This window comes from Oncorhynchus clarkii, chromosome 31 (genome assembly GCF_045791955.1).
Source record: "Oncorhynchus clarkii lewisi isolate Uvic-CL-2024 chromosome 31, UVic_Ocla_1.0, whole genome shotgun sequence".
NCBI classification, from domain to species: Eukaryota; Metazoa; Chordata; class Actinopteri; order Salmoniformes; family Salmonidae; genus Oncorhynchus; species Oncorhynchus clarkii.
This window is the reverse complement of record NC_092177.1, coordinates 11,074,304-11,096,672: the sequence shown is the minus strand read 5'-3', so window position 1 is coordinate 11,096,672 and position 22,369 is coordinate 11,074,304. Positions and strand designations below refer to the sequence as shown.

Here is a 22,369-nt window from a genome sequence, read left to right as displayed (position 1 = left end):
TACTGTCTTGCATGTTTCCCCAATTCTTCCTTTGTTCTTAGAGTTACAACAAGCAGAAGCGGCCCCGTTACCAGTGGTGTTGGCAGATTCCGTGTTACTACTAGTTTTAGTGAAGTGAGAAAGAAAGAATATACACCCACAAAAATATATGAGGAGGCTACTTATACCAATAATGTTTTGCAATGGAAATTCTTTATGCGGAGTTGTGTTGTTCTACACTCAAGATGTAAATATTGTAAAACAGTTGGAATATTTGTGAGCCTGGAAAACACTTTTAAATGACTAACTGACGTGTGAAGACTGGTTCTGAATTCTTCAGCGTTTTGTAAAAAAAGAGAAAACATGTCTGTACCGTATAATGTATAGTCGTTATGTTCCATAGAAAACTAATAGCGAAAACTTATATTTTAACAGTATATAATGAGTATAAAGCATGGGACATGTTTATTTTTATAAAAATAAAACATTCTCTCATCATGACCACCTGGAAATGTTTTCAAACATTAATATACAAATATAGTGTGTGGTTGTCATTGTTGAGTTGCGTTGTTGCCATATTGTGAATGTGTCTCTATGTTTCATAACATAATGGACCTTTGTTCCATAACATAATGAACCTTTGTTCCATAACATAATGGACCTTTGTTCCATAACATAATGGACCTTTGTTCCATAACATAATGGACCTTTGTTCCATAACATATTGAACCTTTTATTCCATAACATAATGGACCTATGTTCCATAACATAATGGACCTTTGTTCCATAACATAATGGACCTATGTTCCATAACATAATGGACCTTTGTTCCATAACATAATGGACCTTTGTTCCATAACATAATGGACCTTTGTTCCATAACATAATGGACCTTTGTTCCATAACATAATGGACCTTTGTTCCATAACGTAATGAACCTTTGTTTCATGGCCTATTCCATTGTGTTTGTTTGCACTTATTTATTTACTTAGTATTTATTTGTCAATAATCTTGTCTTCACTGTGTTCTTCTGTCTGTACAGCCTGTCTCATGTTTTAAGAGCAATAAAGTGTTTTGAAGTTCTAATCTTCCGTTTAGAAACGTCACATTTACATTTGGTGTAGATTGAAATGTGTGTTTTGATACATTGAAGTTATTTGGGCCTCATCTGACATTCACTTCCAAATGAATATGAAATAGATTTACTTGAGATTTCCTTCTCCTTACGGAGCATTGGGCAGAGGTAGTCTATCCTTCTACTCCATGTTGTCCTTCTCCAAACTTCTGGCCTAGATTACTGTGGCCTCTATTGTCAGGCTGCATTCAGAGAAAATGTTGCTCAGTCACTAAGCATATCACTCCAAAATCTTGAAGGCTATTTTATGTCAACCCAAACTTCCCTCATTACCAACACATTACTGCAGAGAACATGGCATAAAATTAGCAATGTAGACATAATCTCTGCAGTGGCGCTAAACCTCTGCATAGGCTGCTCTTTAGCCCTACTCGGGATATTTAGCCATACTCAGGGTATTTAGCCCTACTCGGGATATTTAGCCCTACTCAGGATATTTAGCCCTACTCAGGATATTTATCCCTACTCAGGATATTTGGCCATACTCAGGATATTTAGCCATACTCAGGATATTTAGCCTTACTCAGGATATTTAGCCCTACTCAGGATATTTAGCCATACTCAGGATATTTAGCCATACTCAGGATATTTAGCCCTACTCTGGATATCTAGCCCTACTCGGGATATTTAGCCCTACTCTGGATATTTAGCCCTACTCTGGATATTTAGCCCTACTCAATATATTTGGCCATGCTCAGGATATTTAGCCATACTCAGGATATTTAGCCCTACTCTGGATATCTAGCCCTACTCGGGATATTTAGCCCTACTCGGGATATTTAGCCCTACTCAAATATTTGGCCATACTCAGGATATTTAACCCTACTCAATATATTTAGCCCTACTCAGGATATTTAGCCCTACTCAGGATATTTAGCCCTACTCAATATATTTGGCCATACTCAGGATATTTAGCCCTACTCAATATATTTGGCCATACTCAGGATATTTATCCATACTCAATATATTTAGCCATACTCAGGATATTTAGCCCTACTCAATATATTTAGCCATACTCAGGATATTTAGCCATACTCAGGATATTTTCGACTAACCTTTACTTGGCCATACTTTCTTCATTCTTGTCTAAAAACATTTGTGTGCAATTTCAAGTGTTACTCCAAAACACCTGAGAATATTCAGAAAGTATTAAATCCTCCGTTCCATCCGTTACTATGAGCCGTCCTCCCCTTTTAAACGTCTTCATCACAGCTGCAGCCAACAGTATTCTTCAGTGTAACAGCACCTTTCTGGCAGCCTTCTTCCATTACACACAGGTGTTAGTAGTATGCTTGAAAGCTAATTAGCACATGTGATCCTTCTGTCTTCCGTAAACACTCTCTGTAACATGGAGATATGGCTGTTTGGGAACCCTAACCCTATCAAGGTGTATCAATTGAACCCTTTGAAAATGATTTCTCGCTGATATGAAAGATAAGGTCCTTATGCTTCCAAAACCGTACGGTAAGCGATGCGTGTTAATTTCTTAAAAGTCTAAACCGTGAGGGGGGTTCAGAGCTGAAATATGGATTTTTTTCCCCCAGAAGAACATACCATGGACCATTTATTTGATTTTGAATTTTAGGACGCATTTAGGTATTCCCCCCAAAAAAATATATGAAAACAAATATTTGATAAAATATTGAATTTGGCCTTTTGAAACACATTGAATAACACATTCATAAATCATAAGAAATTAGGTTTTTGAAGTGTCTGTCCTATTTCTGGGCGTTATAAGAAAGCACATATAATATCTAAATATATATTTTTTTGCATATTTAACCCCTTATTTTTGTTGGCACAAAACTACCTCCATTCTTCCATTCATTTATATGGGTTACCTTCAGACCAGTCCTGTGAGACTTGTAGGGAGAACACCATCATGTTTGTGAGCGTCTCCCCTTTCTACAGTGGGGTCATATTAGTTTGCAGCCCAAATGTTTCGGACACTACAGACAAAAGTTGGCACATCAGCTTTACCAACTTCAGACGAGTCCTGTGGAGATTGTTATGGTTCGCAGAGCAAAATGGAGAACACCTTTGTGTTTGTGAGAGTCTCCCCTTTCTATAGAGTGGTCATGATACAGATGTTTTTGTGAGAAGACCGACTTTCGGGACGTCTCCTGATCTGACAAACAAAGCTGTAGCTCTGCCACTTTCCATCGCAGATGCGGAAGGTGCGACAAAGGCAGATGTGTTGGATTGAGACACAGCCCATGAAAAGAAAAAAAATATATATATATATCTAGTTTAAACTGACAGATCTTTATGGGGATTTTTGTATTATGTTACTTAGATTGACGCACCGTGTGGGTTTTAATGTTCAGACCGATCGTCACGGCTCCTAATAAAACTCCCCCTACAGAAGACATCTTCGTCCAATGACTCTTACAGTATGTTTCGACAGGAAGCGGTGTCTCCGCGTGACAAGGTTTTGCTCCAAAAGAGTGGCCGCTTCGTGGGTGTGGGCGTGAACCTATGGAGTAAGTAAATAAGTTTTGAAAATGTAAAAACATGATGTAGTATTAGTTAGCTAGCTAGCAGGCCACTGTGTGTTGGCTGCTTGTTAGCCAGCTAGCTAGTCAACTTGACTTACTATAGGACAGGCTGTGGGATGACATTATGAAAATATTCTCCAGTTCTAGTCCCTAGAGAGGAAAACTATGCACACAGACAGAGAGATAATAGTCAGGGCTATCTAACTGTAATAAGATGAAGCCTGTTTCTTTGTGATGTCTGTCCTCAGATATGGAGAACTACAAAAGCCTGTCTGCAGATGAAGAGGTCCCAGTCCCCAAGAGATTGCTGGCACGTTCTTGTATACCATGGGTTGTATGTGTACTGATGTTATCACATGTTGTACACAACAAAACAGTTAAAAGTCACACATAATGTAGGCTACACACTTAATACAACTGTAGCAAGCCAATCCTCCTAGAGGTCTGCTGGGTGTGCCGGCTCATGTTTCAGCCCAGCACTAAGACACCTGATTCAACTTATCAAACCAAATAAGTTGATAATAATGTGTATTATTGCAGGGCTGGAATAGAAGTCTGCTCACCCATTTAGATCAGGGAGTGGAGCAAGGTTGACCACCTCTGGTGAGGACTTGTTTTTTCACCAGAAATTATGCTTTGGTAATAATAGCCTACTTACTAAGACGTCTATCATTTACAAACACGCTAGATTCTCTCTATATTGTGACATTTTATTTTGATTGATTCAATGTTGATTCATTCAAGTGAAGTGTTTAACTTGTTTTGATTCATTGAATGTTGATTCATTCAAGTGAAGTGTTTAACTTGTTTTAATTCTTAACTTAAACATTATTCAAGATGCACTAGTGTCAATGTTCATGCATCACAGATCACAAATCTGCAATAAAAAGGTGGGAAAAAAAGGGGATCTGTCTCTAATTTGTCTGTTTCTGTGTTGCTTTAACTTTTTGTCCAGTTGTTAACTTTCCAATCGGTTTAATTTGATTGTCATGAAATTGACATAAAATTGTTTAGTGCGACTCCAACCCTTGTATTATAGGTACAGCACTGTACATGAAAAATAAGCAGCTGACAATGGGTAGACTAATAAAGAAAAGAAAATAAATCATGTGGTGTGGGGAGCGTTGTAATTCTACCTAACGACAAAATCAGAAGATCAACGGCCTGGAGGAGGATGGCAGAGATGTTGGTGCTGATGCTGGGTAAAGACATCAGAAGATCAACGGCCTGGAGGAGGATGGCAGAGATGTTGGTGCTGATGCTGGGTAAAGACATCAGAAGATCAACGGCCTGGAGGAGGATTGCAGAGATGTTGGTGCTGATGCTGGGTAAAGACATCAGAAGATCAACGGCCTGGAGGAGGATTGCAGAGATGTTGGTGCTGATGCTGGGTAAAGACATCAGAAGATCAACGGCCTGGAGGAGGATTGCAGAGATGTTGGTGCTGATGCTGGGTAAAGACATCAGAAGATCAACGGCCTGGAGGAGGATTGCAGAGATGTTGGTGCTGATGCTGGGTAAAGACATCAGAAGATCAACGGCCTGGAGGAGGATTGCAGAGATGTTGGTGCTGATGCTGGGTAAAGACATCAGAAGATCAACAGCCTGGAGGAGGATTGCAGAGATGTTGGTGCTGATGCTGGGTAAAGACATCAGAAGATCAACGGCCTGGAGGAGGATTGCAGAGATGTTGGTGCTGATGCTGGGTAAAGACATCAGAAGATCAACGGCCTGGAGGAGGATTGCAGAGATGTTGGTGCTGATGCTGGGTAAAGACATCAGAAGATCAGCGGCCTGGAGGAGGATTGCAGAGATGTTGGTGCTGATGCTGGGTAAAGACAGATTTGCACAATGTTTGCAAGTCAAAGCCACAATTTCCTTTACCCAAAGTACTCATTCATTGCAAGTAGGCCAATGTATTTACAGGAAGTGACCTATAATCATCAGTGTCATGACACCAGTATAATGAAAGAGCCAATATACAATATATACTAGAATGATAATGTGACGATACTGTAATCCAATTGGTAGCATATTACATTGGAATTCATGCTTAGTGTATCATGTACAATGTTATAATGTGTGTTACTGGTGATTTCTGTCCTTTGGTGGGAAAATTTCACAATTTAATTTACTCAACACATTCACAAAAGGTGGCTTTGATCACAGTTTTGAGGTTTAGGTTGCTTGATGTTCATAGCTAGCTAGCAGCACAAGCAAACACTGTTGTGGAAAATCTCTCTTCGTCCACTGTCAACACCAACAATCTCTGCAATCCTCCTCCATGCCATTGACCTTATGACTTTGTATCTGTATTCTAGCAAAGCAGAATTGGAAAACGAGACACAGCCATGATTGTCTTTCCTCCATCTTTTTTGGTTGTGCTTACCCGGAACTAATGACAGGCAGAATAATGTTTCATGAAGGGAACATTTTCACGCAAACATCTGCTCCTCACCTGATTGGTTACCGGCAGCAGTGTCCACGTCTAATTTGCATAAAGCAGAGCAGAGCTGAAATTTTTCTATATTGCTCTGCGCCGCTCTCCATCCCACAATCCCCTGCGCATTGCTACCGTTGAAAATGAATGGGGGTGGAACTTTGTCTGGTGAATTCGGAAGTGGTGGAAACCCTACTTTATGAGGATTGTAATGGAACTGAGAGTCATGATCAAGGGCTAGCGACACTAGACGCATTAGCGTGTCACGTTACAATGCATAATATGCAACCTACCAACCTATGCTGGGTAATTGTAAACCTAAATTGTCGTTATAAACTTATCAACAACACATGCATTACCTTCAATCAATATATAGTCATGTAAGGATAATCGATTAACCGCAGATAAATCATCATCCTCAGTGCAGGAGCAATATAATGAGAGACTCATTCTGGTCCGCACTCGTTTTTTCAGTGCGTAACTATTATTTTTGCAGGCCATCTAATAATTTGTTCTGGTAAAAAATTTATTTGAACTCGCATTTCACTATCTGACATAATGGTAGGCAGCGTTTTAGGCTTTAAATTAGATATGTACTATTTGTTCATGTGTTTTCCCATTTCTAAGCCTCACTAAACAAAGAGCCGTTTGGGAGTCAGATGAACAGCTTATTTATTTGAATGAAGCCAAATGACCTAGCTCAAAAAGATTCGGAATGCCCATCACTAGTGCCGCGTTCAAGATTACTGGGAACTCTGAAAAATACGAGGTCAAATCATGAGGTCAGTGATCTCCAGGTCGGAAAGTCGGAGCTATAGAGGCCCGGGTTCCCGAGTTGCATTGCCGAGTTGGATAACCGTTCAAATCAATTTCTCCAAGTCAGAGCTTGTTTTTTTTCCCGAGTTCATAGTTGTTTTAAATGCACTGAAGTCAGAAGTCAGAGATTTCCGAGTTCCCAAATTCCCAGAAAATTTGAATGCGGCATTGTAGACTTAAGCAATAAGGCCCGAGGGGATTTGTGGTATATGGCCAATATACCATGGCTAAGGGCTTTTCGCACGGCACAACACGGAGTGCCTGGACACAGCTCTTAGCAGTGGTATATTGGCTATATACCAAAAACCCCAGAGGCGCCTTATTGCTATTATAAACTGGTTACCAACGTAATTAGCGCAGTGAAAATAAATAGTTTGCTGTACGGTGGTATACTGTCTGATATACCTTTGCTGTCAGCCAATAAACATTAATTTTCACAGGATTCATGCATTTAACCAGAGAGGAAGAGGAGCAGTGGCCAATTTCGGCAGAAAATCTGTCCTCTTCCAGCAGGTGGCGTTTTTCGTTGTTTCGCCCACCAAGCGAAGAGTTTTTGTATGAGGTTTTGAATTTGGTCAACAACAAAAATGTATGGTTTATTTGCTAGGTGAGGTTTATTCGCATTAATCGTAATGCGTGAGTTATGAGTACACTGCTATAAGTAGGACACGTGACATCCCAGCAACTTTGAGAAAAAAAACATTTATATCGGAGTTGTCTCTCGAGATGGCTATGCATATTCGTAGCGTTTCTCTCCATTGAATACACGCTGTTAACGTCAACAACACTCATCGAATATTCAAAATAGGATTTAAACAATGCGATGTATCCACCAATCCAAAGAAATTATAAAAGGGTAGACTGCCCGCCGTGCTGCTTTGTGGACAACGACTCCCGCGGAGAGATATGTAGAATCTTGTCAGAATATCTATTATCTTTGATTCAACAAAATCACGTGATGTGGGCGGTGCGCGCCTCCAGGAAGAAGGACCGGCGCAGGCGTGAAGAAGGGAATGGTTGGTGGATAGGTTGGCAACGCATCACGCTTGATGATAGCTATCGATTTCCAACAGTTCACTAGAGCTAATAGGTCGAACATCACTCAAAGGTACTTGCTGTTACTAGCACTGTAGCTAGTTCCCGTAGAACGACACCCTGGAACATAAAAAAATGCCGAACATTAAGATATTTAGCGGTAGCTCCCATCGGGAACTGTCTCACAAAATCGCCGATCGTCTTGGGATGGAACTCGGGAAGGTTGTGACCAAGAAATTCAGCAATCAAGAAACATGGTAAGTGTAAACTTTTAATGTATAAAAAGCTAATCTGTTTCAATCTTATGTTACAGAAAGATGAGTGAGAAACATTACGTTAGCGTGCTGCTTCTGACGCTGCCTCGCAAAGGTGCTTGGAACTTGTAGTTTGTCATGCATCTCTTGAGGTTAATTTTGGCGCTCAGTTTGTCTTGAGGGCGAACTACACTTCCCCGTACATTTCAACAAATATCTGGATATTGTGAGAGCTGACAACCCATACCGGTTATAACCATGATTGAGTGACACGTTTTTGTTAACACACGTGAAACAATTGTTGATGTAACATTGATGCAACAAGCGGGAGACTTCTCATTATGTGTTGTTCAGTACTTTGCTCATACCATAGTTATATTATATAGTTATATACTCAACTCTTCTCTTGTCACTGCACTTCTAAGGCCCCTAACCCTGAACACCTGTATGCTGTGTTTTCTCATGATCATCTATCATCATTAGTGTCATTCTGTGTTAGCAGAGAGTGTTGTTTACCCTGTCCTCCCCTTCACTTTTCCTCTCCCCTGGGCCCTAACAGTGTTGAGATCGGAGAGAGTGTGCGTGGAGAGGATGTCTACATCGTACAGAGCGGATGTGGGGAGATCAATGATAATCTGATGGAGCTGCTGATTATGATCAATGCGTGTAAGATCGCCTCGGCCTCCCGGGTCACAGCCGTCATCCCCTGCTTCCCCTACGCACGGCAGGACAAGAAGGACAAGGTGGGGGTGAGGGACAGACACCTAGTTACTTTGCTGTCACACCACCAACCATTATACCACGTCACCAGTTCAATTCCGAAAGTAAACCACATTTTCTTAATTGAAAAGCATTGGAATTTCAGTGTACTTCCTGAATTGAAATGGAATTGACCCCAACCCTACCATTATACCACATCACTGCCTAGTGACCCGACCACCCATGTTGTTGCCACTGACTGCATGGACAGACTCCAGCAGGCAGCTACAGCAGATGGATGGGACTGGGAGCATGCCTGGGTTTAGATTTGATTTCTCACCATATAGTTTTTGCCATCTCCACTGATTTAAGTTCAGCCCCTGTGTGACCTCTGAACCGAGTGAGCAGTCATTGTGGGATCTGTTTGTTGTAGTCACCTGCCTGCCTCCATTCCTCTGATTATTTACATCAGTGTGTGTTCTTGTCCTCCCAATATAATGTATTGCATGTTCTATGTGTCTGCCAAAAATATACTGTACAAAAAGTGAACAGTATCACTTTTCTGTAGCAGAGTAGTTTTGAAGTTGTTTTTCATTGACTTGAAGTTGTACATGTGACTGTAGTTTAGGATAGCCTGTCTGTTGACTGTGTAGTTTAGGATAGCCTGTCTGCTGCCCCTTGTGGCTTAGGAAGGAAATGTACTATGGACCAACTTTTAAGATGGAAGACTCAGCTCATATCATGTGATGTGAGTAGAACAAATGAGATGTGTGTGTGTGTGTTCGCTTGCAGAGTCGGGCGCCCATCTCAGCCAAGCTGGTGGCTAACATGCTGTCTGTGTCTGGGGCTGACCACATCATCACTATGGACCTCCACGCCTCACAGATCCAGGTCAGGAGTAAGGAGGGCACTGGGTTCTGGCAGTAGAGGTCAGGAGCAGGGAGGACAGTAGGGCACTGGGGTCTGAAAGTATAGGTCAGAAGTAAGGAGGACACTGGGGTCTGACAGTAGAGGTTGGGAGCAGGGAGGACACTGGGGTCTGACAGTAGAGGTTAGGACCAGGGAGGACACTGGGGTCTGACAGTAGAGGTTAGGAGCAGGGAGGACAGTAGTACTCTGGGGTCTGACAGTAGAGGTTAGGAGCAGGGAGGACACTGGGGTCTGACAGTAGAGGTTAGGAGCAGGGAGGACACTGGGGTCTGACAGTAGAGGTTAGGAGCAGGGAGGACACTGGGGTCTGACAGTAGAGGTTAGGAGCAGGGAGGATACTAGGGTCTGACAGTAGAGGTTAGGAGCAGGGAGGACAGTAGTACTCTGGGGTCTGACAGTAGAGGTTCAACCAGTCAGGATATAGAGATACACTGAGTCCGTCAGATGTCTGTTGGATTGGGGATGCAAAAGAATTGACAACACAATCCGCTAACACACACCACACATGGAGTTCTATAGGAGTTAAGTGACTGGCTCAAGGGCACAGTGACTAAAGATGGTTCCTGGGATGTGAAACCGCTAGATGGCAGCCTCTGACTCCTGTCTGTGTGTGTCTGGTATCTCCAGGGTTTCTTCGACATCCCGGTGGATAACCTGTATGCTGAGCCTGCTGTACTGAAGTGGATCAAGGAGAACATCGCAGAGTGGAAGACCTGCACCATCGTCTCTCCAGACGCAGGGGGAGCCAAGAGGTGAGGCAGGACAGAGTGGTCAGAGGGATTTTGGCCAAAATATGAAATGTGATAGATCAGAGAGAGGAGACGGAGGGGGAAGAAAGAGAGAGGAGTATGGGAACCACTGTCCACGCTATAGACGACTGCTTTAAGAACTTTAACTTCCTCTCTTTTTTTGACCTTAGGTGGTTTTACCCTTGAACCATATCTTTCTTTAACTCTGCCTTATCTGTGGTGAAATGGACTTTAGATTCACACGTCTGTGTGTCTAACTGCTCCTTCACACGAACAAATCTTTACGCGATAACAATGGACCGACTTGGTGACTGCTGTATTTCTGTCACTTGGCTTCCTCTTAACACTGTGTATTGTGTTCTGTGTGACAGAGTGACGTCCATAGCGGACAGACTCAACGTGGACTTTGCTCTGATTCACAAAGAGAGAAAGAGGGCCAACGAGGTGGATCGCATGGTGCTGGTCGGGGACGTCACGGACCGGGTAGCCATCTTGGTGGATGACATGGCAGACACCTGTGGTACTATCTGTCACGCGGCCGACAAGTAAGTAAAGTGTCACCTTATGACCTTGACTAATCTTGACACGTGTCTATGCCCAAGCAATGGGTGTCTGGGCTGAATCTTACCTAAACTGCATCACTGATTTGATGTCAAGACATTCGTATTACAGAGCTGTGGAAATACCCACCACCATTTCACTTCTCATCCAAATGAGAGTCCTTGCAGCAAAAATCAGTGTATCCATACAGGTACATTTGGAGGTTCTATATTACCACACACGGTTTCTTAAGGAGCTACTGTCCCTCCACCCTCAGGCTGATCTCAGCTGGTGCTACCAAGGTGTATGCCATCCTGACCCACGGTATCTTCTCTGGCCCGGCCATCTCCCGCATCAACAACGCCTGCTTCGAGGCCGTGGTCGTCACCAACACTATCCCTCAGGAGGAGAAGATGAAGACCTGTCCTAAGATACAGGTCAGGGGTCACAGCACTGTCCTTGGATATAGGTCAGGGGTCACAGCACTGTCCTTGGATACAGGTCAGGGGTCACAGCACTGTCCTTGGATATAGGTTAGGGGTCACAACTGTCCTTGGATATAGGTCAGGGGTCACAGCACTGTCCTTGGATACAGGTCAGGGGTCACAGCACTGTCCTTGGATACAGGTCAGGGGTCACAGCACTGTCCTTGGATATAGGTTAGGGGTCAAAGGTTTTATTACTGTCCTACGTTACAGGTCAGAGGTTATAACAGGGTTATTCACCTTAACATAAGTAGACTGTTATACTTTCCAATAATGTAATGGTAGTTTAAGCTGAAATTCTGTTGTTGCTACTCTGATGATGTTTAACATCTAAGACAACGGCAAGTAGTTTGAATTATCGGGTCACCTAAACAGTTTAAATTCTAAAATCATAAAAAATAGTTCACTCTATAAATGAGCGAAAAGCACAATGTTTCTGTTTATAAACGGTGAATAGTCAGTCTGACATGTTTCCGGATGTTTCCTGAACGTAGTTTATTGTGTGTTATTAACCATCTGTTTCTCCTCTAGGTGATTGACATCTCTATGATCCTGGCTGAGGCCATCCGTAGGACCCACAACGGGGAATCTGTCTCCTACCTCTTCAGCCACGTCCCCTTGTAACGCCCCCCCCCACACACACACACTGAGTCACCTGGGGCACCGTTCAGGAGGACACAACACCACAGAACATTCAGATAGAACAGACATGGCCATCTCTCATGCAGAATAGGGACTTTGGGGAACAGATATGATTGTCTTTTAGGTAGAATAAGGAATGTGGAGTCGGCTCTTCATTCCATTTCTATGCCCAGTATTCTGGAATGTTTCTCATCATTGAATAGAATCCAGCCCTAGTGTTCTGTTACACCAAACAGAGGAAGAGAGGGAATGTCCTATACAAACACCAGGGTTGGGCTCGATTCCATTTCAATACCAGTCAATTCAAGAAGTACACTGACATTCCAATTTTCTTCAATGCTTTTGAATTAGGAAAATGTGGAATTGGATTTGGGATTAGGTTTACTTTCTGAATTGACTGAGATTGAAATGGAATTGACACCAACCGGGGGAAACACAGCCATTATATTAGCATCACTCTGCTGCTAATGCTAACAAACCATGTAATAATTACAATTAGTAGGATCAATGATTGGTAATAACATGTTCATTTTGACTCTCTCTCTCTCCCCTAAACAGTGATAGCATCCCAAATGGCACCCTTTTCCTACATATTGAACTTATTTTGACAAGTGCCATATGGGCCCTGGTCAAAAGTAGTGCACTGTATTGGGAGTAGGGTGCAATGTCTATCGGGGGGGGAAGCTTTGATTATTTATTTTAAGTGGGTGAACTCACACATACATACATACAGTGGGGCAAAAAAAATATTTAGTTAGACACCAATTGTGCAAGTTCTCCCACTTAAAAAGATGAGAGAGGCCTGTAATTTACATCATAGGTACACTTCATCTATGACAGACAATCCAGAAAATCACATTTGTAGGATTTTTTCTGAATTTATTTGCAAATTATGGTGGAAAATAAGTATTTGGTCACCTACAAACAAGCAAGATTTCTGGCTCTCACAGACCTGTAACTTCTTCTTTAAGAGGCTCCTCTGTCCTCCACTCGTTACCTGTATTAATGGTACCTGTTTGAACTTGTTATCAGTATAAAAGACACCTGTCCACAACCTCAAACAGTCACACTCCAAACTCCACTATAGCCAAGACCAAAGAGCACCAGGCTGGGAAGACTGAATCTGCAATAGGTAAGCAGCTTGGTTTGAAGAAATCAACTGTGGGAGCAATTATTAGGAAATGGAAGACATACAAGACCACTGATAATCTCCCTCGATCTGGGGCTCCACGCAAGATCTCACCCCGTGGGGTAAAAATGATCACAAGAACTGTGAGCAAAAATCCCAGAACCACACGGGGGGACCTAGTGAATGACCTGCAGAGAGCTGGGACCAAAGTAACAAAGCCTACCATGAGTAACACACTACGCCGCCAGGGACTCAAATCCTGCAGTGCAAGACGTGTCCCCCTGCTTAAGCCAGTACATGTCCAGGCCTGTCAGAAATTTGCTAGAGAGCATTTGGATGATCCAGAAGAAGATTGGGAGAATGTCATATGGTCAGATGAAACCAAAATATAACTTTTTGGTAAAAACTCAACTCGTCATGTTTGGAGAACAAAGAATGCCGAGTTGCATCCAAAGAACACCATACCTACTGTGAAGCATGGGGGTGGAAACATCATGCTTTGGGGCTGTTTTTCTGCAAAGGGACCAGGACGACTGATCTGTGTAAAGGAAAGAATGAATGGGGCCATGTATCATGAGATTTTGAGTGAAAACCTCCTTCCATCAACAAGGGCATTGAAGATGAAACATGGCTGGGTCTTTCAGCATGACAATGATCCCAAACACACCGCCCGGGCAACGAAGGAGTGGCTTCGTAAGACTCATTTCAAGGTCCTGGAGTGGCCTAGCCAGTCTCCAGATCTCAACCCCTCAGAAAATCTTTAGAGGGAGTTGAAAGTCTGTGTTGCCCAGCAACAGCCCCAAAACATCACTGCTCTAGAGGAGATCTGCATGGAGGAATGGGCCAAAATACCAGCAACAGTGTGTGAAAACCTTGTGAAGACTTACAGAAAACGTTTGACCTCTGTCATTGCCATCAAAGGGTATTTAACAAAGTATTGAGATAAACTTTTGTTATTGACCAAATACTTATTTTCCACCATAATTTGCAAATAAATTCATAAAAAATACTACAATGTGATTTTCTGGATTTTTTTTCCCTCGTTTTGTCTTTCATAGTTGAAGTGTACCTATGATAAAAATTACAGGCCCTCTCTCATCTTTTTAAGTGGGAGAACTTGCACAATTGGTGGCTAAATACTTTTTTGCCCCACTGTACGTACATGCATACATACATGTCTTTACCTAATGTGAACATTCTCCTCCTCTTCATAATACTGCTGTTACAGTACTTCTGCTATGCTACAAAAAGAGGGTGAGATAGATGGTTGGATGTTGACTGACTACAGGTCAGTGGAGGCTGCTGATGGGAGAACAGCTCATAATAATGGCCAGAACAGCATCAAACACCTGGAGAACTCATTGGATCTATTTGATACCATTCCACCCATTCCACTCCAGTCATTACCACGAGCCCATCCTCCCCAATTAAGGTGCCACCAACCTCCTGTGCTTCAGGTATTTTATTATTTTGGTCATTTAATTTTATCAGTTTGAAAGACGAGGTCATAGTAAGTTAAGTGAATCAGAATGAGCTATAGTTTACAATGCCACTGATGTTCCTCTGGGTGATTCAACATAGTCTGTAGAGACTTAAGTCTTTTAAAAAAGGGGCAATCCAGGATTGATAATTCTATTTTTGGACTTCTAAATTAATTCTATATAGCTACTGAAGAATATAACGTATAAATGCCTCTTACGTGACCTGCATCCCTAGCTCTGTCTAGGAATTTGAGTAGGTACACTCCTTCAACCCCATCCCTCAGCTGCTAAGCTAAACAAGTAGCAGGGTGACTGCCTCTCTTCAGACTATTGGGAATCATTCTTTCAGTGTGGGTGCAGAGGAGGCAGGTTTTGCTCTTCGAGGTTGTCGTTTTGAAGTTGTCTAGAAGCTGTTGGTTTTTAGCTGGAGGTCATAGCTCTGCAGGATGGAGCTTCCTAGAAAACACAAGTCTTTATCTGCTATTTTACATATTTACTTAACTTTTTTTTCAATAACATTTGTATAATAAACTCTTGAAAAAGTGGTATCTGTCTGACTTTTAAAGTTTTGTGTATGTGCTTATATTCTGTTTAGCATAAGATGAATCAGTGCACCAAATATGTGATGGCTGAATGTGATCTTATTAAAGAGATGGTGAAAATGAATGAAGCCTGGATTCTGGTTTGTTTATTAGGCGTCTGCTGCTGGTAACACACCAGTGATTTATACAGGCTACAGTTGCATAGTAGGTGATTCATAACATTTATAACAGTATGGGCTAATTCATAATGACACGTAATCAGTACTGTACACACTTCAATTGTGGGTGTGGTCTCATACCACAGCTTATTGCTGGTGCAGGAGCTCCAGTGGCATATTTAACCTATAAGAGTAAGGGAGGGGGGGGGGGGGGGGGCTTATAAACTACTGTATATGGAATTGTTTAAAGGTCATACCAAGGATAATTTTCAATTTTAAGACCCCTTGAAGTATACAACAATTTGGCCTTACTGCTATTAGCTATTACAACAGTCTCTCTCTCTCTCTCCCCCCCCCCCCCCAAAAAAAAAAATCTAACGGATGTTTTCAACATGTATTTAACCTGTATTGTTGGTGCTAAACAGTCTCCATATACAGAATACTTCCATTCATTACCGGGACCTTCAGGTGAGTCTTAGAGCAAAACATGTAGGTGTTCGTGAGAGTCTCATCTTTCCATAGATATATTGGTGTGTAGCCCAAACTGTTCAGACACAACAGACGATTTTGTGAGAGAACTTTTCTCATGGTCTGACACACATCCTATGCTCTGTTCATCGCCGATGTGAAAGTACGACAGGCGGATGCTGTGGGTTTTTTATTTTATTTCCCCTTTATTTAACCAGGTAGGCCAGTTGAGAACACCTTTATTTAACCAGGTAGGCCAGTTGAGAACACCTTTATTTAACCAGGTAGGCCAGTTGAGAACACCTTTATTTAACCAGGTAGGCCAGTTGAGAACACCTTTATTTAACCAGGTAGGCCAGGTGAGAACACCTTTATTTATCCAGGTAGGCCAGTTGAGAACACCTTTATTTAACCAGGTAGGCCAGGTGAGAACACCTTTTATTTAACCAGGTAGGCCAGGTGAGAACACCTTTATTTAACCAGGTAGGCTAGTTGAGAACACCTTTATTTAACCAGGTAGGCCAGTTGAGAACACCTTTATTTAACCAGGTAGGCCAGGTGAGAACACCTTTATTTATCCAGGTAGGCCAGTTGAGAACACCTTTATTTAACCAGGTAGGCCAGGTGAGAACACCTTTTATTTAACCAGGTAGGCCAGTTGAGAACACCTTTATTTAACCAGGTAGGCCAGGTGAGAACACCTTTATTTATCCAGGTAGGCCAGTTGAGAACACCTTTATTTAACCAGGTAGGCCAGGTGAGAACACCTTTTATTTAACCAGGTAGGCCAGGTGAGAACAAGTTTTAATTTACAACTGTGACCTGGCCAAGATAAAGCAAAGCAGTGCAACACAAACAACAACACAGAGTTACACATGGAATAAACAAACATACAGTCAATGACACAATAGAAAAAGTCTATATACAGTGTGCGCAAATGGCGTGAGGAGGTAAGGCAATAAATAGGCCGTAGTAGTGAAGTAAGTACAATTCAGCAAATTAACACTGGAGTGATAGATGTGCAGATGATGATGTGCAAGTAGAAATACTGATGTGCAAAAATGTAAATAAAAACAATATGGGGATGAGATGGGTAGATTGGGTGGGCTAGTTACAGATGGCTGTGTACAGCTGCAGCGATTGGTAAGCTGCTCGGATAGCTGATGTTTAAAGTTATTGAGGGAGATAAGTCTCCAACTTCAGCGATTTTTGCAGTTCATTCTAGTCATTGGCAGCAGAGAACTGGAAGGAAAGGCAGTCAAAAGAGGTGTTGGCTTTGGGGATGACCAGTGAAATATACCTGCTGGAGAGCATGCTACGGGTGGGTGTTGTTATCATGCCCAGTGAGCTGAGATAAGGCGGAGCTTTACCTTGCAAAGACTTATAGATGACCTGGAGCCAGTGGGTCTGGCGACGAATATGTAGCGAGAGCATACAGGTCGCAGTGGTGGGTGGTATATGGGGCTTTGGTGACAAAACGGATGGCACTGTGATAGACTGCATCCAGTTGCTGAGTAGAGTGTTGGAGGCTATTTTGTAAATGACATCGCCGAAGTCAAGGATCGGTAGGATATTCAGTTTTACGAGGGTATGTTTGGCAGCGTGAGTGAAGGAGGCTTTGTTGCGAAATCGGAAGACATTTTGGATTGGAGATGCTTAATATGAGGAGAGTTTACAGTCTAGCCGGACACCTAGGTATTTATAGATGTCCACATATTCTAAGTTAGAACCGTCCAGAGTAGTGATGCTAGTCGGGCGGGCGGGTGCGGGCAGCGACCGGTTGAAGAGCATGTACTTAGTTTTACTTGCATTTAAGAGCAGTTGGAGGCCACGGAAGGAGAGTTGTATGGCATTGAAGCTCGTTTGGAGGTTAGTTAACAGAGTGTCCAAAGAAGGGCCAGAAGTATACAGAATGGTGTCGTCTGCGTAGAGGTGGATCAGAGAGATACAGAGAAAAGAGTCGGCCTAAGAATTGAACCTTGTGGTAACCCCATAGAGACTGCCAGAGGTCTGGACAACAGGCCCTCCAATTTGACACACTGAACTCTGTCTGAGAAGTAGTTGGTGAACCAGGCGAGGCAGTCATTTGAGAAACCAAGGCTGTTGTCTGTCGATAAGAAAACGGTGATTGACAGAGTCGAAAGCCTTGGCCAGGTCGATGAAGACGGCTGCACAGTACTGACTTTTATTGATGGCGGTTGTGATATCGTTTAGGACGTTGAGCGTGACTGAGGTGCACCCGTGACCAGCTCGGAAACCGGATAGCACAGCGGAGAAGATACGGTGGGATTCGAAATGGTCGGGGATCTGTTTATTAACTTGGCTTTCGAAGACTTTAGAAAGGCAGGGCAGGATGGATATAGGTCTATAACAGTTTGGGTCTAGAGTGTCACCCCCTTTTGAAGAGGGGGATGACCACGGCAGCTTTCCAATCTTTAGGGATCTCGGACGATACGAATTGACAATTGACACACATCCAATGCAAAAACCAAGATATCTCTAGTCTAATGGATTTTTATGCTGATTTTTGTATTATGCTAATTCGATTTCTGTGGGGAGCGGGTATTGACCTTATTGAGAGATCAGCCAACAATCCATTTTCTGTGATAAACGCTCCCTGCCGGACATTGACTGATAGATGATGCTCTCCAATCGATGGAGACCGGTCGAAGAAATTCATCCAATGGTAATTCTAGAAGGGGCGTGAACCCCTCAACCCCGTAATGACAACAGCAGTGCTCCCTACACCGTTATTTCCTGTCGGTGTTGTAATGAATTATTCTTAACTCTATACAACCCATATTGTATTTAGTATATATTTTCCATTCATTATCTTAGGCGTAGTCGAGTCGGTTTATACTTGCGTATACCCTCCACTACGCCACTGGGTTTTACAAGAAGTGCACTCCAACATGAGTGCGCTGGTATTACGTTTGCTCTCCTTTCAGGATCACGAAATTGGCTGTAACACAATGAAGGACTATAAATTCGCCACTGAGCAAACATGTCTATAATACATATAAAGGCTGTTAAGATATTCATGTTTCAAGAAAGGAGTGTGTATATTTGGTCTGGTGAATCGGTTTGATGCGCTGACTGAATGGAAACTGATCATGTTGAGTTTTTTACCTCGCTGGTCTCGGGAAGAAATTAAGCTTCCTCACTGTCCAAGACCGAGTCTACAAATGTGCCCGACACCGAGACAAGGCCGAGACACTCAATATGTGGTCTCGAGACCGGATTCGACACCGAGAACTTAAGTAAAGTTACTTAAGTAAAAATACTTTTTCGGGATATCAGTACTTTACTTTGACAATTTTCACTTTTACTTCAATACATTAAAGAAAATGATGTGCTTTTTACTCCATACATTTTCCCTTACACCCAAAAGTACTCATTACATTTTGAATGTTTAGCAGGACATGAAAATGGTTTAATTCACACACTTATCATCCCTGGTCATCCCTAATGCCTTTGATCGAGCGAACTCACTAAATATATGCTTCGTTTGTAAATTATGTCTGAGTGTTGGTGTGCCCCTGGCTATCCGTAAATAAAATAAAAACTAGAAAATGTTGCTGTCTAGTTTACTTAATTTATGGAATTTAAAATGATTTACACATTTACTTTTGATACTGAAGTATATTTAAAACCAAGTAGTTTTAGACTTTTACTCAACTTTTACTCGAGAGTGACAATTGGATCCTTTTTCCTACCACTGGGGGATTTCTTGTAAGTGCTTGTGACCGATTTGCACAGCCTTGTCTCATAGACTAGACATAACATAGTAAATATAAATACGGGATATTCAAATGAGTGTGCTGCAGTATGCTACCTTTGGTATGGTTACATAAGACATGGTTACTTAAGGCCAGAATGAAAGTAGGATGGTTGGTCAGTGTGAATGGGAGGACGCATAAAGCAAATGTTTAGAAACCCAAAGGTTGTGAATTTGAATCTTATCATGGGGAACCTTAGCATTTTAGCTAATTAGCAACTTTAACTACTACTTTTTAGTCATACATTTAACCTGAACACTTTAACCTAATTCCTTAACTTAACCCTTAACCCCTAGCCTAGCTAACATTAGCCAGCTAGCTAACGTTAGCCACCTAGCCACTTAGCTAGAATTCGTAACATATCATACATTTTGAAAATTCACAACAGAGTATGTATTGCAAATTCGTAACATATTGTAAGTTTAGCAAATTTGTAACATATTGTAATGAAACAGCAGGGAGCAGGTCTCAAACCCTCTGCCTTCTAGCCCGAAGTCCAGCGCGCTATCGACTGTGCCCCAAAAGCATGCTCAAGTGGCAGGGTCGATATCCGCGCTTATAAACCCAGGGTTGTTACAATATAATACAAATTGTAATTCGTAACATACCATATAGAATGGCTGGTGGAAATCCACAAATTAATACATACATTATGAAATGTAACATATCATACTAAATGTAATTTCTTGGATATGTGTACATAATAATACGAAATGCTCTGAGACCAGGTTGCACATATCTAACTATGGCTAGGCTATAAAATGAGATAATCATCTGTAGGCTAAACAAATCCTTTTCGGTGGTCTGGTAAGTAGGTTAAAATGTATTCTTTAAACTGTTGCTCAATGCATGTTTTAATTCTATTAGGTGTAATACATTATAGAAGATATTCAATAGGGCATATAGCTATTGAGCAAGTTTAGATAGTCCCACAAGCTATTATTATTGTAAAGGGATTGTTGAATTGTGTAGTGTTATCAACAGTTTATTAATGTGCTAATTATTCATATATTAAAATATAACATTATTATAAGCTATATTTTTATGATTGTATTGTCCATTTAACTAGTCTACATCCAGCTGTCTCTCTATAATAAGCTGCTTCTCTCATCTGTCAGAGTGATAGGGCGGGATCCTGGAGATAACCAAGACAACAGGGAGGACAGAATGGTTTGGCCACTCAGCTTCCTGCATGGTGGGACTTCCAACCTGGTGTCCACTCTCGACACATTCCCTGTCAACAAGACTGTGTTCCGCCAGCAGTTTCACAGCACTGTAGTCAGTCAGGCTATAGGCCAACTCAGGAAGGAGGGTTTCCTGAAGCTCTACAGGTGGTGGTGATGAGAACCCTGAACGGGACACTGATATCTGGGCTATATTACACTTTCCTCCATCACCAACCCCTGCAGTGTCATACCTCTCTCCGCGTTACCAGCTGTGGCTGGGCTCGGCACGGGCGTGGTGGAGGCCTTGGTGTTCACGCCATTTGAACGTGTGCAGAATGTGTTGCAGGACGGGAACAACGGCCGCAGCCTGCCCACCCTAAGGAGTGTGCTGGCCCGTCTGGGAGCAGAGAGGCTGGGGATGGGGTACTACAGAGCCTTCATCCCCATACTGGCCCGTAACCCCCTGGGAAGCTTCGGCTACTTCGGCTACTTCGGCCTGAAGGACCCCGTCAGTGCTGCTCTGAGGGAGAAGGGGCTTCCTCCTACAGTCTCATCCTTTCTGTGAGGAATTGTGATTAGTATGGTGATCAGCATGCCCCTGCATCCTCTGTCTATGCTGGTGGTCAACATGCAGGCTGGGCTGGGGGGGTGAGGCAGAGCTGGAAGGCACTGTGGGAAGGTCGGCTGAAGAGAAGCAGACCATACACATTTTATTAAATGTTTAAAAAGTGAAAAGTACAACTTTACATTTTTATTTTACAGTTTTTAATTGTATTTTTGAGAAAAGAGAAGAGGGACAGCCGTTAAACATTCACTAACATTTGTACTGTATCTCTGATATCAGGTTTTTATGAGCCAAAAGATAATGATGTGTAATGGCTCTATTTCTTTCAGGTGCCTCACTGTTTCCTATTTTTTTAAGTCAGGAATGTATCGGAGCCGAGGAGATCCATTTATGTTCAAGGTGCTCTGTCAAGGTTCGCCAACAGGTCCTTGATAACATTTCAACAAACAACTGCATATCAATCAAATGAGATATGTATCACTCAGTATAGGACCCTTCTTTTGTCTTATACTTATTGCTTCATTACCAATGTTTCGTTTCTCACAAAATGGACTATATAGTATATCTATTCTAATTGATTATATTCCACTCTCAATGATAATGAATGATAATTTTTTTATTTAACTAGGCAAGTCAGTTAAGAACAAATTCTTATTTTCAATGACAGCCTAGGAACAGTGGGTTAACTGCCTGTTCAGGGGCAGAATGACAGATTTATACCTTGTCAGCTCGAGGGGTTTGAACTTGCAACCTTTCGGTTCCTAGTCCAACCACTAGGCTACCCTGCCACCCCATAATATTTTGACATCAGAGAACATATACTGCAAGTACCAGACTGTACTACTATACAATGTTGATCCACGAGGCTGCATTATGACA

The 22,369-nt window shown here is 42.2% G+C and overlaps 1 protein-coding gene and 1 pseudogene across 2 annotated transcripts; both read left to right on the top strand.

The window, feature by feature from the left end:
• Positions 1–7,854: 7,854 nt before the first annotated feature.
• LOC139390705 (ribose-phosphate pyrophosphokinase 1-like) lies at positions 7,855–15,478 on the top strand. 2 transcript variants are annotated; one of them, XM_071138020.1, is made up of 7 exons: positions 7,855–8,160; positions 8,717–8,900; positions 9,649–9,747; positions 10,414–10,538; positions 10,907–11,080; positions 11,353–11,512; positions 12,092–15,478. In XM_071138020.1, exons 1-7 carry the CDS (start codon positions 8,039–8,041, stop codon positions 12,182–12,184), a joined length of 957 nt encoding a protein of 318 aa, XP_070994121.1. In that variant the 5' UTR covers positions 7,855–8,038; the 3' UTR covers positions 12,185–15,478. The 2 variants fall into 2 exon arrangements, with proteins under 2 accessions (XP_070994121.1, XP_070994120.1); XM_071138019.1 differs by having other exon boundaries at positions 7,872–8,160; positions 8,717–8,906.
• A 1,439-nt stretch (positions 15,479–16,917) lies between these two features.
• On the top strand, positions 16,918–21,642 carry LOC139390496 (solute carrier family 25 member 53-like; annotated as a pseudogene).
• The last annotated feature ends 727 nt before the right edge of the window (positions 21,643–22,369 follow it).

What these genes read in the sequence shown, in the direction of transcription:
- LOC139390705 (XM_071138019.1), top strand. Translation starts at nt 8,039, where the DNA reads ATGCCGAACATTAAGATATTTAGCGGTAGCTCCCATCGGGAACTGTCT. An exon ending in GACGCAGGGGGAGCCAAGAG is followed by an intron (nt 10,539 to 10,906) that starts GTGAGGCAGGAC and finishes TCTGTGTGACAG; the next exon opens with AGTGACGTCCATAGCGGACA. An exon ending in AGACCTGTCCTAAGATACAG is followed by an intron (nt 11,513 to 12,091) that starts GTCAGGGGTCAC and finishes TTTCTCCTCTAG; the next exon opens with GTGATTGACATCTCTATGAT.